At 34.8% G+C, this 12,882-nt stretch overlaps 1 protein-coding gene across 14 annotated transcripts; it reads right to left on the reverse strand.

Annotated features, from left to right (window-relative positions):
* Positions 1-4,507: 4,507 nt before the first annotated feature.
* On the reverse strand, positions 4,508-11,305 carry LOC112284653 (uncharacterized). 14 transcript variants are annotated; one of them, XR_016504122.1, is made up of 12 exons: positions 10,958-11,244; positions 8,897-9,747; positions 8,601-8,687; positions 8,175-8,315; positions 7,549-7,668; positions 6,848-7,417; positions 6,268-6,590; positions 5,960-6,043; positions 5,597-5,684; positions 5,406-5,504; positions 5,020-5,150; positions 4,508-4,896 (listed from the first exon to the last, which is right to left on the reverse strand). XR_016504122.1 is itself a non-coding variant. In XM_024524655.3 (12 exons), exons 2-12 carry the CDS (start codon positions 9,492-9,494, stop codon positions 4,854-4,856), a joined length of 2,259 nt encoding a protein of 752 aa, XP_024380423.1. In that variant the 5' UTR covers positions 9,495-9,747; positions 11,173-11,305; the 3' UTR covers positions 4,508-4,853. The 14 variants fall into 14 exon arrangements, 10 of the variants coding, with proteins under 10 accessions (XP_024380423.1, XP_090107903.1, XP_024380426.1 ...); XR_016504120.1 differs by having other exon boundaries at positions 7,549-7,671; positions 10,958-11,100; XR_016504121.1 differs by having other exon boundaries at positions 8,175-8,318; positions 10,958-11,100.
* Positions 11,306-12,882: the final 1,577 nt, after the last annotated feature.

Here is a 12,882-nt window from a genome sequence, read left to right on the forward strand (position 1 = left end):
CATATCAAAAAAATTTAAAAGAAGTCACAAAAAAAATTTTAAAATCCTAAAGAAATATTAAAAATAAAAATTCTAATATAATCTTAATTAAAATTCTAATTAAATTTTAATCAAATTCTAAATCAAATTATAATTAAAACTCTAATTCAATCTTAACCAAATCTTACGTCAAACTCTAATAAAATCCTAATGAAACCTTAAATCCTAAACAAATCCTAAGAAAATTCTAAACCAAATTCTAACCAAATCTTAATTCTAATTAAATCTTAGATCAAATCTTAAATCAAACTTTAATCAAATCTTAGATCTTAAATAAATTCTTAACAAATTCTTAATAAATAGAACCTCAATAATTAATGATCAAACTATTGATATCAACTCAAAGTATACACACTTCTTAATATCTTAGTTAGAAACAAGCACAAAAAAGATGAAATTGATTGCATTTATCAATAAAGTCAAATATAAGATAATCCAATCAGGTATTGGACGGCCTTCTATTTCAACCTAAATATTGAACTTCCAATATAAATTTTTCTTTTTTAAATAATTTAATTTCTTTTAAATTTCATCTAAACATTGAAAATCAAGTCTAATATCTATACAAAAAAAATCACTTCAATCTAATTGAGAAGTTCCTGAAAATCTTAGAAATACTCATTAATCTTCAAACTCCAATTTTTAAGACCTCAATCTATAAAAATCTTCACACATGTTAATTTAATCATTCAATCAACCTCAAAATTTACACACATTTAAAACTAGCATATTAACACATTGTCCATAATTCACCCCTGTATACACTACAAAACTCAAGAAATCCTCAAATTTGTAAACATATTTTTATTTTTTAAAATCTAAACCAATCCAAAATATCACTAACTTTAAAAATCCTTCAAAAGCTCAATATTGATTCAATTGACATAAAACCAATGTTTAAAAACCTCTTCTCATGTTTGCTCACAAATTTCATTCTTTGATCTACCAAAGAACTTTGGAGACACCATAGGTGTATGGTTTTGTGCCTCGAAGTCTGATTTCAATCCAAATTGACAACCAGTTTGGCTTCTTGAGATAATTTTTGCTAAAATCTCTTCTTAACTCCCTCCTAAATATGCCTATATCATTTAATTATCCAATCATTTTTTTTGCCTTATTTATGGCCTTACAAAGTAAATAAAAGCCTATTTTATAAAAAGGTAGTATTAGTACTTTTTAATTTTACTATCTTTTTAACTATTATCTATATTTATAAGATAATTTTTCATAATATTTTAAAATAAGATCTTCTATAATATAATGTTTTCTTCTCTCTTTCATTCATTAATTTTATTATATCATAACTCTGCCTTGTCTAACATGGTGGCAAAGTATATTGCTATAACCATTGCCACCTCTGAGGCTATTTAGCTATAACATCTCCTTCATATTCTACACCATAGCACAAGTCTATGCAAAGCCACTCTTATTTAAAGTTCTAATAGTATTGAAGCCAAAGCCAAGAAAAAATGGAAACTTGTAGAGTTGATCAAAGCAATTTGTAGTACTTGATCTCCAAAAAGGAAAATGAAGTGGATGCATGGGTGTGAATTAGATTGGACTTGATAAATTATTAAGGTCTTAATAATAAATATCTTTAATTTTTATTATCATTTCTCTCTTTGTATATCCACAAAATACAATTGCAATCATGCAATTAGATAAACAACTTGTTTTTGGTAGGTGTGTCTATAGACCTCCATAATTTAGCAAAATTTGTTGATGTTTAAGTGTTATTTTCATATAATTTAAATTTGGAGGAGTGTATTTTGATCTCCATATTTTTATTGATTCTTGAACCTATACAGATTGTGTACTTTGACATTAAGCACAAACATGTTTGGCATTTGTAAAATATACATTGAAGACAAAATCTTAGGTGCCTCTATTTTTTTCAAATATCCTTCATTATTTTATGGTGTTTAATAATTTGAAACAATTATACAATAGAATTCTTTCAGTTATAGAATTTAATATTGCAAGTGGATGCTATTGAGCTATATTTATACATTCAAATTGTTTCCCACTTAGTTAGCCACTTGTTTACTGGTATATACCATTCATTATTTGTATGTATGCTACTCCTACTCTTTTGGTCTTTTGCCACCACCATCATTGTATAGATTGCTTATTCATGAGATGGCTAAATTTTAATTATGAGATAGAATGTTTGAAGTGACAAAGTTTACAAGTGATCATGTACAAGAGGGTTTAGAATTAAATTGAAATACTTTTGAATGAAGAACTATGAATTTTGCAATCACAAACTCGTGTTTTTTTGAAAAGGTGCTCATTATCTTTTTCAAAATGATTTCTATTCAGGTTTTTTAGTACTTTTTTTGTTTTTTTGTTTTTTTATTTTTTTTTTGGTAGAAAATATGACTTGAATTGTCAATTAATTTTAGTTTGGTTAATTTTGAATTGGCTCCTAAATTTTTCTTAAGTTGAGTAAAGAAGGTGTATTTCTTGTGTAAATAAAATATTTTTGTAATATTTTTTTTTTATCTCTAAAACATCTTTGAAAATAATTTTTTATAACAAAGCTTGCCAACTTGAAACAAAATTTAATCGTCTTTTAATAGATGAAGAATTGATTGTATTTTGTCTTGTATTATTACATATTATTTTTATCATATTATAATTCATAATATATTGTAAGATGCAATATTATTGTCTAGCATACAAATTATTTTCATTACTCTATCTATAAATATATTTTAAGATTCTAGAATTTGATGTATTTTTTTAAAATAATAGTATAAATTAGGATTATAGTGGAACATATATTATTATATGTATCTCTTGTCGAAAATCTGAACATAAATAATGTAGTCTAATCTTATATTTGCATTCTCATAAGATATTTTTCAAACTTGTGAATAATCAACTCTTTTGTTTGTGCACAATTAAGTGCAAAATCCCTCTTGATTATTATTAAGATATACTTTTGCTACAAATTTAGTGTTGTTTTTAATGCCAAATTAATATATTAATTTTTTTAAGTTTGTGTATATTTTTAAGTTTAATTATTTTAAGTATTTTTCTTATAGAAAGTTTTTAAGATTGATAGCATTAAAAAAATTGCAATAGTATTCTTATTAAGTAGATTGTTAAAAAAAATTTACCATGTAATTTAATAATTTCTATTATTTTATTCATATCTTTTTAGATTAAGAATTAGCTCACAATAAGGATTATTGAATATAACCAAAATTTGACATCAAATCTTTATTACAATAAATATTATAATTTAAATTTAATAAAATGCTCATAAAGACTTAAATCACATGTGAGATTGTCAAAGATTGCAAATTAGAGCTTGTTTGCAACCTCAAATTTCTTGTCAAAGTTTCATCTCTAAATAACCTACAAGACTTGACTTGAAATGTATAAATAAATATTGGCGTGGAAATTTCAAGAAAGAATTTATCATTCTATTATATAGAACTTGAAGTTTTAAGTACTTTTTGTAGTTGGTCAATATTTTTATGCAAAGAAAGACCAATCCACTATTTCCTTTTGAAGGTGCCCAACCATCTTTGAAAGACTACCTCTTCACAAGACAAGTAGGTATAGACAAGGTTCTAAATAAAATGATGTTCTTTGTTCTATAAGTAGATCTAATTGTTGTCAAAGTTCTATTTACAATCAATTATGTGATGTTTCTTATGTAAACATGTTGCTTGTTTTTGAGAAATACATTTCTCTTTACTTATTAATTGTGTTGATACCAAATATGTAATGAATGTTGATACATAACTATGTTATGAGTGAAATTATAAATTGTATTTATTTACAAGAATAATTCATTTACAAATGTTGTGTTTTCACCCCAAATATATTGAACTTCATACTGAAAATATCTGATAAATTTTACCCCACATGTCAGGTATAAACTATGAATCCTACTTGAAAAGAATTTAGTTTGTGCCAAAAAGGATTTAGTTTTGAATATCTTGTTTAATTCGGACTTTTGACAATACAAAAGGAGTGTTGTTCTTAAAGTGATGGCAATAGGGTTGAAAACACCCCATGTTTTCAATGAGAAATTGCAAGTGCATCCCAATGTGGTACTTAAGGCTGATCATGACAACTAGACTCGGTAGCGTGTTCAACGAAGTATTTCATTTAGAAAGTCTGCTGTATGACTTTCCTTCAAGTTATGTTGATAAAATACTACTATCACAAGACCTTTGGAGAAACCTCACTGCAAGTTTAAATCTAGACAGTACTTAAACCAACCCACTCAGGGTGAGTGTTCTACAGGGACTCTGGACGGGGAGCCGAATAGGAGACTGAGTTTGTCATAGTCTTTCATATTGTTGATGCTAACAAGGTTCACCAAAAATGTCGAAATTTCAACATTAGTTGCAACTAAAAAGTTAAATGAGAAAGCACAGGGAAGTACATGTTTAGCAAAGCCAACATATGTCATGCACAGAAATGGTTGCAGTGGTTGAAAACAACATGCAAGCATAACTAGACCAGATCAGATGAGCAGACCATGGCCATTCAATAGAACTTGTATCAAAATGTACAGAGATCACTGAAATGGCTGAGCATCCAGTTAATAAACTACGTGATTACCTCAAGTTCAAAAACTGTCGTGAACTAAATTGTGTTCACAAAGAGCGCTCTCCAATCTTGTGGAGAGGGTAAAAGCTTGAGAAACATCACTAGACCAGACTGGACTATCTGCCCCCCACTAATTAAGCTTCAATGAAATCATAAGGAAAGAAAAATAACTAGTTGCAACCAAATCGCATTAAGACTAAAAAGCTCATCTGCACAAGAAGATGTGCCTTTAAACAAGCTTAGCTGACCTGAACAGAAGATCTTGCAGGACTATGCTTTTGCCTGCACGTTGCCAACATACAAAATATTCAGTCCATTGAAGTCATTATCCAAATTTGTAGAATACACAAAACCGCTAGGGGTCCATGGAGGCAATGAGTAAGTGAATTGGGTTATTGAGAGTACCAAAAAGAGTCTTTCTTCTCTTGGGCTAGCAGCTCTTCAAATGAGAGCTCTTCGTCGTCAGCATTAAATTTCTCAATCAACTGTCCTGTATTTGGCTGCAATTCAAAATGTGCACGACCATATTCCAGCATCTTCAAGGCATAAGACAGAACCATTGTTAGCCATATTAGCGATACTATCACCAAAAACCTAGACATCTTGGTTTTATCGCGACATAACAAACGACCTCGCTCAAAAGGTAGACATGGTGTAGCTTTAAAACAGAAGCACGCGAAAATACATAAACTGATGAATGTTTTCTGCATTACATTTTAAAGTTTGCTCTAGCCCACCATCTAAGACGCCAAAAGCTTCATTGAAGTACAGATTTGCACCAATGACAATACCTTCAAATATGCTGGGGAAAGCTTAAGTTGCTCCTGTAGTCGATTGTACACAACAGTATCTTCTTCCAGTTTCTTTTGCTCATTTTCTAACCCATAAATCTGAGGAATCCATACCCGACATCAATGAGATTTCCAATACAAAAATAAAAGATGCTTGTCTGTAGAAATAGTATCCTGGCGGGAAATCATACCTGCCCACATAGCCGATCAAATGAGGACTTGTCTGCTTTAGAAAGTAACGATTTTGCGATTGTAAACCTCCGCTGAATGGTGTCCGACCTGCAAGTAATGAGAATAAAAGTCACACGAGTAACAAAATGTGAGAAGGTGATCCAAGTGATTAGAAGGTTCAAAAGAGTAATGCCATGAATATTATTGCAAGTTCCGACCCAACAGGAAAACTAACATGGTCAGCATTCTGTACAGAAAACCGTTACTACAACCCCTACTAAGAAATTGACAACCGCGCTTGGCCCCGCATTCGGCAGTACATCACTGCTTGATATGAGAGAGCTTGCAATATAACAAAAAAAATCTAATCTCTACTACTCTACCTTGAAATCCATGAAGGGTGCTCGTGCTTACTTTTGTTGTAGAGCTGATTTAGTTTCAACTAAGCATGTAGTAAAACGTCCAACCTGGAAAACAACACACCAGTATACGACATCTTTTATGCAAGCCATTCAACCGATGACGAGGTCCTGAATTTTTGACCTGGCTGCTTAGAAGGTGGGCTGAAAGATGATTATGCCCATGACCTAATGCCCACTAGTGCGCTAAGCTACATCTATGAATGACACGTGTATTCAGTAACTATATTCAGAAGTGAACCCAAAAGTATGTCCAGACAGTGGTGTCCAACCTGTGCAAGGGTGAGAGTCTTGGCTGCATTTGACCGAACCAGTTCATCGTATTGTTCCTTGATCTTTCTTTGCACCATGCTACCAGAATAAGTGAATGGATACGGGCAGTTACTGCTATGGCAACCGCCTTTAACAGTGCCACAGAGACATCCTAATTCTACCTCAGATGATGCTGCCACGGTATGTGTTCCACTGTGCTCTGTGACCAGCTTCTCTGACTCCTTCACATCAGTTGACACATCTCCTGTTCCTGATACCGCAGCTCGCTTTCCCTTGTGTTTTTTGCTACGATGCTTCTTTTTCTTCTTCTCCTTTTTCCCATCTGCATAATTTTCATCATATCCCTGGCCACCCTTCAATCCTACTGCTGCTGTTCCTTTCTCTCATTTACATATAAAGTAGTCTTTATTAATCAATCATTTCTACCAAATAACATTTGAGAGAAAGCGACTTGTGATACTAAACAAATAGGTCAACATACAGCAAGGGACCGAATTCAATGAACAATTAAACAGAATACTCTTTAAAATGAAAATTGTCATAACAGTACGAGCCATTTGCCTAGTTCTTGCAAATTACCTTTTCCAGATCCACCACCTTCTCTCATACCTTCCTCATCTAGCAAAATATCCGAAGAGTGATTACTGCAAAAGCCTGCAGAACTTTCAGTTTTCCCTGTTTCTGTCATCATTCCTCCCAAAGCAATTCCAGTTCCCATGCCTACTCCTTTCCCAACAATTGAATCGACATTAAGTGCTGCCAGAGCTGATGCAATGTCTGCAGTTACACCCTTTGTGCACTCCTTCACCGACTTTCCTTTGGCACCCGCTTCCAGTAAACTAATCCTCAATGCACCCAAGCCATCAGGAGACAGGTTATTCGGGCCCTGGTGACTCTCAGGTGCTCTACATGTTCCTAAAGATTGTCCTCCAGAATTCACAGAACAAGCCGTTGCAGTTGGCAAACCACTTGAAAGGCTTGAACACTGAAGAGATGCAGATCCTCCTTTTGACTTCGATTTGGAGGAAGAGGTTAAGTTACTGTTTGACTTAGACTTTGTGGCATTTGCAGAGAAAGACGACGACGAAGCCAGTGAACCGCTTGTATTCATATTATTACTGGCAGCACTTCCATTTCCTGTGGCTCCTCCTACAGCTCGCACATTCAAACGTTCAAACTCATTAGACATGACTGCAGCAGCATTGGATTAGCACTAAGAACGTACCCATCCACTATCTGACTGGTAATAACGAAAGTACAGACTCCCCTTAGGTCGATACCTTGTTTTGAAACGTGACACACAGTTTTAAGCCCACTAGAAGCAGATCGTGGAAGACCGTTGGAGATGCATGAACCCGTCTCTGTACTAGGGATCGATCCACATGTCGTGCTTGTAAGATCTACTGGGGCAGTAGTACTTATTAGAAAGGTTACAAAACGGAGTGAGTCATAAGCGAACGTATCCAATTACATGTTCTCCAAGTAATTGAACACATTGTGGTGAAAAAGTTCGGTGCAAATTCGTGTCTTAGAAGCGACTACTGAGATATTGAAGTGCATATTTACGTCACGTAATATCGATTACAAGTTCAAGATTGAAAATAAATGATATGCACCATAACTGAGAAGGTCTACTTCACATTGTAAAACAAATTCACGATGGCCAAATCAGGGGGTAGTAACAAGTCGAGAATCCCTCTATCAAGGAAGCTTTGAAGGACAGCAAGCAAAACAACTCTAATCGAACTCTTAGATTCTAAGTCGAGATTTTCGCTTACCTCGAATATTACCCTAGTGATTGGTCTAATATTACACTTACCTCGATTATAGCACCTACTGATCAAGCAAAGAATTGTAGCGATGAACAGTTGTCATCCCCTCGAAGATTAAGAGACCTTCCGAATACCTGTTAGGTTGTCATCTCGCTCCAGTAAGTTTGGGCCCTCAGCACCTAATGTAGAAACCGCTGCTACATTGGCGAGGCTGTCCGAACTTGCATTTGATTCCAATTTCAATCTTACTCCTGTGGCACGTGGGAGTGCTCCGCCTTCTCCATCACATAAAAGTGACAGTTAAATTAAGACCAAACTTCAATTCAGGATCATGCAAATACGAAGTACATGCTGCAATATAGCACGATTTTCTCACAACATACACCAAAAATAATCACAACTTTACTTACCCTGACTATGATAGCAACAAACAAACTCACTGTTTTCTAACTTCCAAACTCTTGTGACATCCTCCGAAAGAGGAATAAAGATGAAACACGACTTGATTTAGTTGCCATGTATATCTCCTTGCAAAAAGAACTTCACTCAAAAGCGCGTACCTGAAGTGGACATAAGAATCTCCAACACAAGCCTTCTTTGTGGGGGCTGTTCCGAGGTCCCGTTCTCGCCGCCAGTGCTCGAAGCGCCTGGAGAACGAGGAAAAAAAAAATTCCTATTCAGTACTTGAGATGAAATCAGGAGGATCTCCACGCCTCAATCTTAATCACTTCACCATTTTTTCAAGCTTAGATATTTATAAAGAAAGCCAACTAAGTACAAAGACATTTAATAAGACCCAGAACTTGAATATTATCAAGCATCAAATATAACTTTTTCATGAATGATTGAGCCTTACCACATGACGTGGGAGCTGAAGAACTTGAAGGAGTAGTTGTGGTTATGGTCGTTGTGATGGTGGTTGTGGAGCCAGCGCCGGAAGCATTCACGGAAGCTGAAACAGAGGGCCCAGCTGAAATGCTTACTGGACATCCAGTTGATACAGCAGGATGTTGGCATTCGCCTGCCTTCAAAATTGGAGTGTCGACCTTTCTTATTCTTTTAAAAAGTTTCCCTGCATTGAGCCAGCTTCCTTGAAGACATTTCACAAAGTCAGGTCTTTGGAAAGTCTGGCTTCCAAAGCATCGCAAAAGCAGTGCCCCTAAGGTCAGTTTTTGATAGGCAGCATCCGCGAGCGCTTGTAAAACTCCTTCCGATTTCACTACTTCTGGTTTCTCAGTACTTCTAGTAGATGGTCCTTTTCGGTTTCGAACATTCCCACACGGGCAGAAAAGCTGTCTAGACTCAAATGCTCCAGTAAAAGACTCGTGCTGTCGCTTGTTCTGGACGCGAAACGGTCCTGCATTGCTTTCTACCAGGTGGAAGCCAATTATCGTTGCCAGCAAGAGCCCCGTCAAGATTCCACCAGCTACGGTGAGAAACAGCCATGCCGGCATCTCTAGGCCTACTGCTTAACCACCTGCTTGGGAATAACGCGGACACATAGAAAGAATAGAAATTGGCTGAATAACCAAGACAAGGCAAATGAGAACCAGAAATCCTCTTAAATCGAAAACAAACTTTGAACTAGTTGCGCCTGCAGCTAGGAGGGTTTTATTTTATGACGAACGATGTCTCCTGCAATAAATTTAAAGCACTCCGCCAAAGGCATTTCTTCGTGGATTTTGGAACCTGGTCGCTCCACTACAACTGCGTCCATATTAACAATGAAGACCCCATGAGCCATAGCGATTTCCACAATGTAAAATGAACAAGAGCAAATGAGGGATGCTGGAAAAAAGTCAAAACCGAATAAACCTCTCGAGGAAAGTAAAACCAGATCAGATATCCCGACATCGACGCTAAAAGCCAAAACAGAAATTTCCAACACAGGAATAAATCACGAGCAACTGCAGAACTTCTGCGATCAACATTCAAGGACTACTACAATTAGCCTGTAAGAAAACCTCCACAGTCTACAAAACCCTAACACCCACAATAGTTTCCAAACCCCAATGTGTTTCGGACTTTGATGTCTCTTTACACTGCGGCCTGTAAGTAGTATAATAAATAGGAAAATTGAAGACTAGGTTTAGATTCTCGAAAGCACTTTGAAGTGTCCCAATGTATCCTTTAAATCTCGACATGACGCCCCGACGGGACAATGACGCAAATAAATGTGATACAATCAAACTAAGAACAAAGCGGTCCAGGATGCCCTCCTTACTTAAATTAACATATCTAACAGTAGTGAGTGGACTCGTTACCAATGCTTGCTTATTTTAGGGCTTTTGAACAATTATAGGTAAGAACAGGATAATTTGAACGATATCAGTACTCATAATCAACTTGATAACCAAGCCCTCGAAATTCTAGGTGTTGCAAGACATGGACTAAGCATAGTGAAATAAAATAATTCAAACGTGATATGTGTTACGCATTACGCTGAATCCTTAACGGAGCGCATCGCATGATCCCAACCACTAATCGAGCCAAGATACAGCTCCAGGATGTAAACGGAATCCCAAAGCAAGACTAAGCTCAAAGAGAAGCCATGATCGAAGGCTTTACAAACCATCTAGGACAAGATTCACGCTGGAAAAATATCGGACAGCGATAGAATTACCATCCTACGAACCAAAGGCACCAAACATTACAAACAGTGTCACTCCCAACCCCTCACCGCAAGTTAAACCCAAAATAAATCGAAACCAGGCAGTCTCTCAACAAAGCAGATACCGCTCTCGCCCTCTCTCTCTCTCCCTCTCTCCCTCCTCCCCTCTGATGCCAGCACCATAACCACTACCTCTGATCGACGCCATCAACCCACCCTCGATCCCTAAGCTAGCAAATCCTCACCACAACCCCTCACCCACAAACACGACCCCATGAGGAAGATGGCTACCACTCGCTGACAAACCTGGAGACGGCCGCGCAGAACCCTCTGATTGCACAAGACGACGTTACCAAGTGAGAAGTCGGTCTTGTCCTGTCCCTCTCTCTGTCTCTCTCGCTCCCTCTGTCTCTTTCGCTCTCTCTCTTTCTCTCTCTCTCTCAATAAATCAGTGAGTGTCTCTCTCTCCCAAGCTTCAAGCGAAGGAACAACGATAGACCATAAGGAGGATGTAAACGTACAGGTAGGTAAGACGAATGGCGCGAGGTGGAAACAGAGAGCGAGAGAGAGGAAGAAAAGCAGTATCTGGAAATGGCGTCAGACTGTCCTGCTTGCTGACTGTATTTGGAAATATGTGTCTCGCTGTGACGCACGCGATGAAGTGATGATGGTAGTGCGTTCCTTTGGACTGATCGGTAAGTGATCTATTTATAAACCAATTATCGTGGCAACTCAGTATTCTGTGTGGGCCCGTGCCACACAGGGATAAGCACAGCAAGCCAGCTTTGTTTGAGTGGAGGACGAAGCCATGAACCAAGCAGGCCCCCTTCTCAGGGCCCGCAAAAAAACAAATCCCTAATCCTGGAGTTCGAAGAATCCGCCTCAACGGGGGCTTCCCTTTCCATTCCTACTTGAATGAACACATGAATGAACGAGGGAACCCATCGGATGGATGAAATCATTGAGTGGATGACCAAATAATCGACGAATGACTACAGACGGATGGACAAACGGACGCGGAAACTGAAAGAAAATAGAGAAAAAGAAAAAGATGTGATCATATGATGTAGTTCTTGTTTACGAAAAGCTCAGAACATTAAATGTATTACATTGATGATGTGATTAAATATATTAAATATATTTCAAGGAATATTCAATAGACTCAAAATTTTACTAAATTAACCTAATCATCATTAAAAATATAATAAATAATAATTTATAGATTCATGTATCTATTATTGGATTTGCAGCCAATAGAAACTAACCATATTCTTCATCAAGGGTGGGTCTATTTAGTAAAAGCATGGGTCTATTTAACATTCCCATATATTTAAAGTCTCATAGCATTAAATGTATTATATTAGTTCTTAAGTTGATTCATATTTAATTATAATTAAAATATTTTTAACTATATATATATATATATATATATATTACCTAATTTAATTTTGAATTTAAAATTTTTAAATAGTAATTATTCAAAATAAGATATTGCAAAAAAATATTTTACTTATATTCTATTTTAAAATAAATAAATTCAAAATATATAATTTTATTTATTTACTTATTTACTTATTTACTTATTTTATGTTATATTTTTTTCTAAAAAGCTACTATAAATATATATATATATATATATATAGAACATCCAAATTTTCAAGAATGTTTTAATAAGTTTTGTGCTAAAAAATATCATTAACTAATACACAGTTTTTTAATTTAAGTATTATTTTAAATATATTCAAAGAATCTTACATTACACAAATTGCAGGCAAAACTTTAATTATTTATGGTATCATTTTTCCAAATGTGTCTAGATGAAAATAGTTTTTAATTTCTATTTCATTCTAAAATAATTTTAACATATTTTGTACACTTCTAATATGCAAATAAATAAATGAAATGTTTGTGTAAAATTTTGCATTTTGTCTCCTCATATCTAATTTATTTTTCCAATTTTTAATATTCATCCCTATACAATTTTTTTTGATTTACTATCATATACTAAACCATTTCCTTTTTTATTTCTTTTGTTGTTATGCAATAATTTATTATAAATTGGTGTAACAATCTTGAATTATAATTAATTTTTAAATATTTTTTATATTTTTGAAGAATAAATTAATTAAAAAAAACTTTTAAATGATGCATGCAAACTTCTTATATATTTAATATTGATCTTTATTTTGAACATGTAATGTATTTGTAATAATCAATTGTGGCATTCTAAT

The sequence above is a fragment of the Physcomitrium patens genome, chromosome 7, assembly GCF_059467195.1.
Source record: "Physcomitrium patens ecotype Gransden chromosome 7, ASM5946719v1, whole genome shotgun sequence".
Taxonomy (NCBI): Eukaryota; Viridiplantae; Streptophyta; class Bryopsida; order Funariales; family Funariaceae; genus Physcomitrium; species Physcomitrium patens.

Bases quoted from the DNA above. Each gene is read 5' to 3' on its own strand.
- LOC112284653 (XM_024524655.3), bottom strand. From the start codon at position 9,494: ATGCCGGCATGGCTGTTTCTCACCGTAGCTGGTGGAATCTTGACGGGG. The intron at 6,044-6,267 runs GTTGGACACCAC...GTTGTTTTCCAG, and splicing joins AGACTCTCACCCTTGCACAG to GTTGGACGTTTTACTACATG. The intron at 5,151-5,405 runs GTATTGTCATTG...TATGCCTTGAAG, and splicing joins TTTCCCCAGCATATTTGAAG to ATGCTGGAATATGGTCGTGC.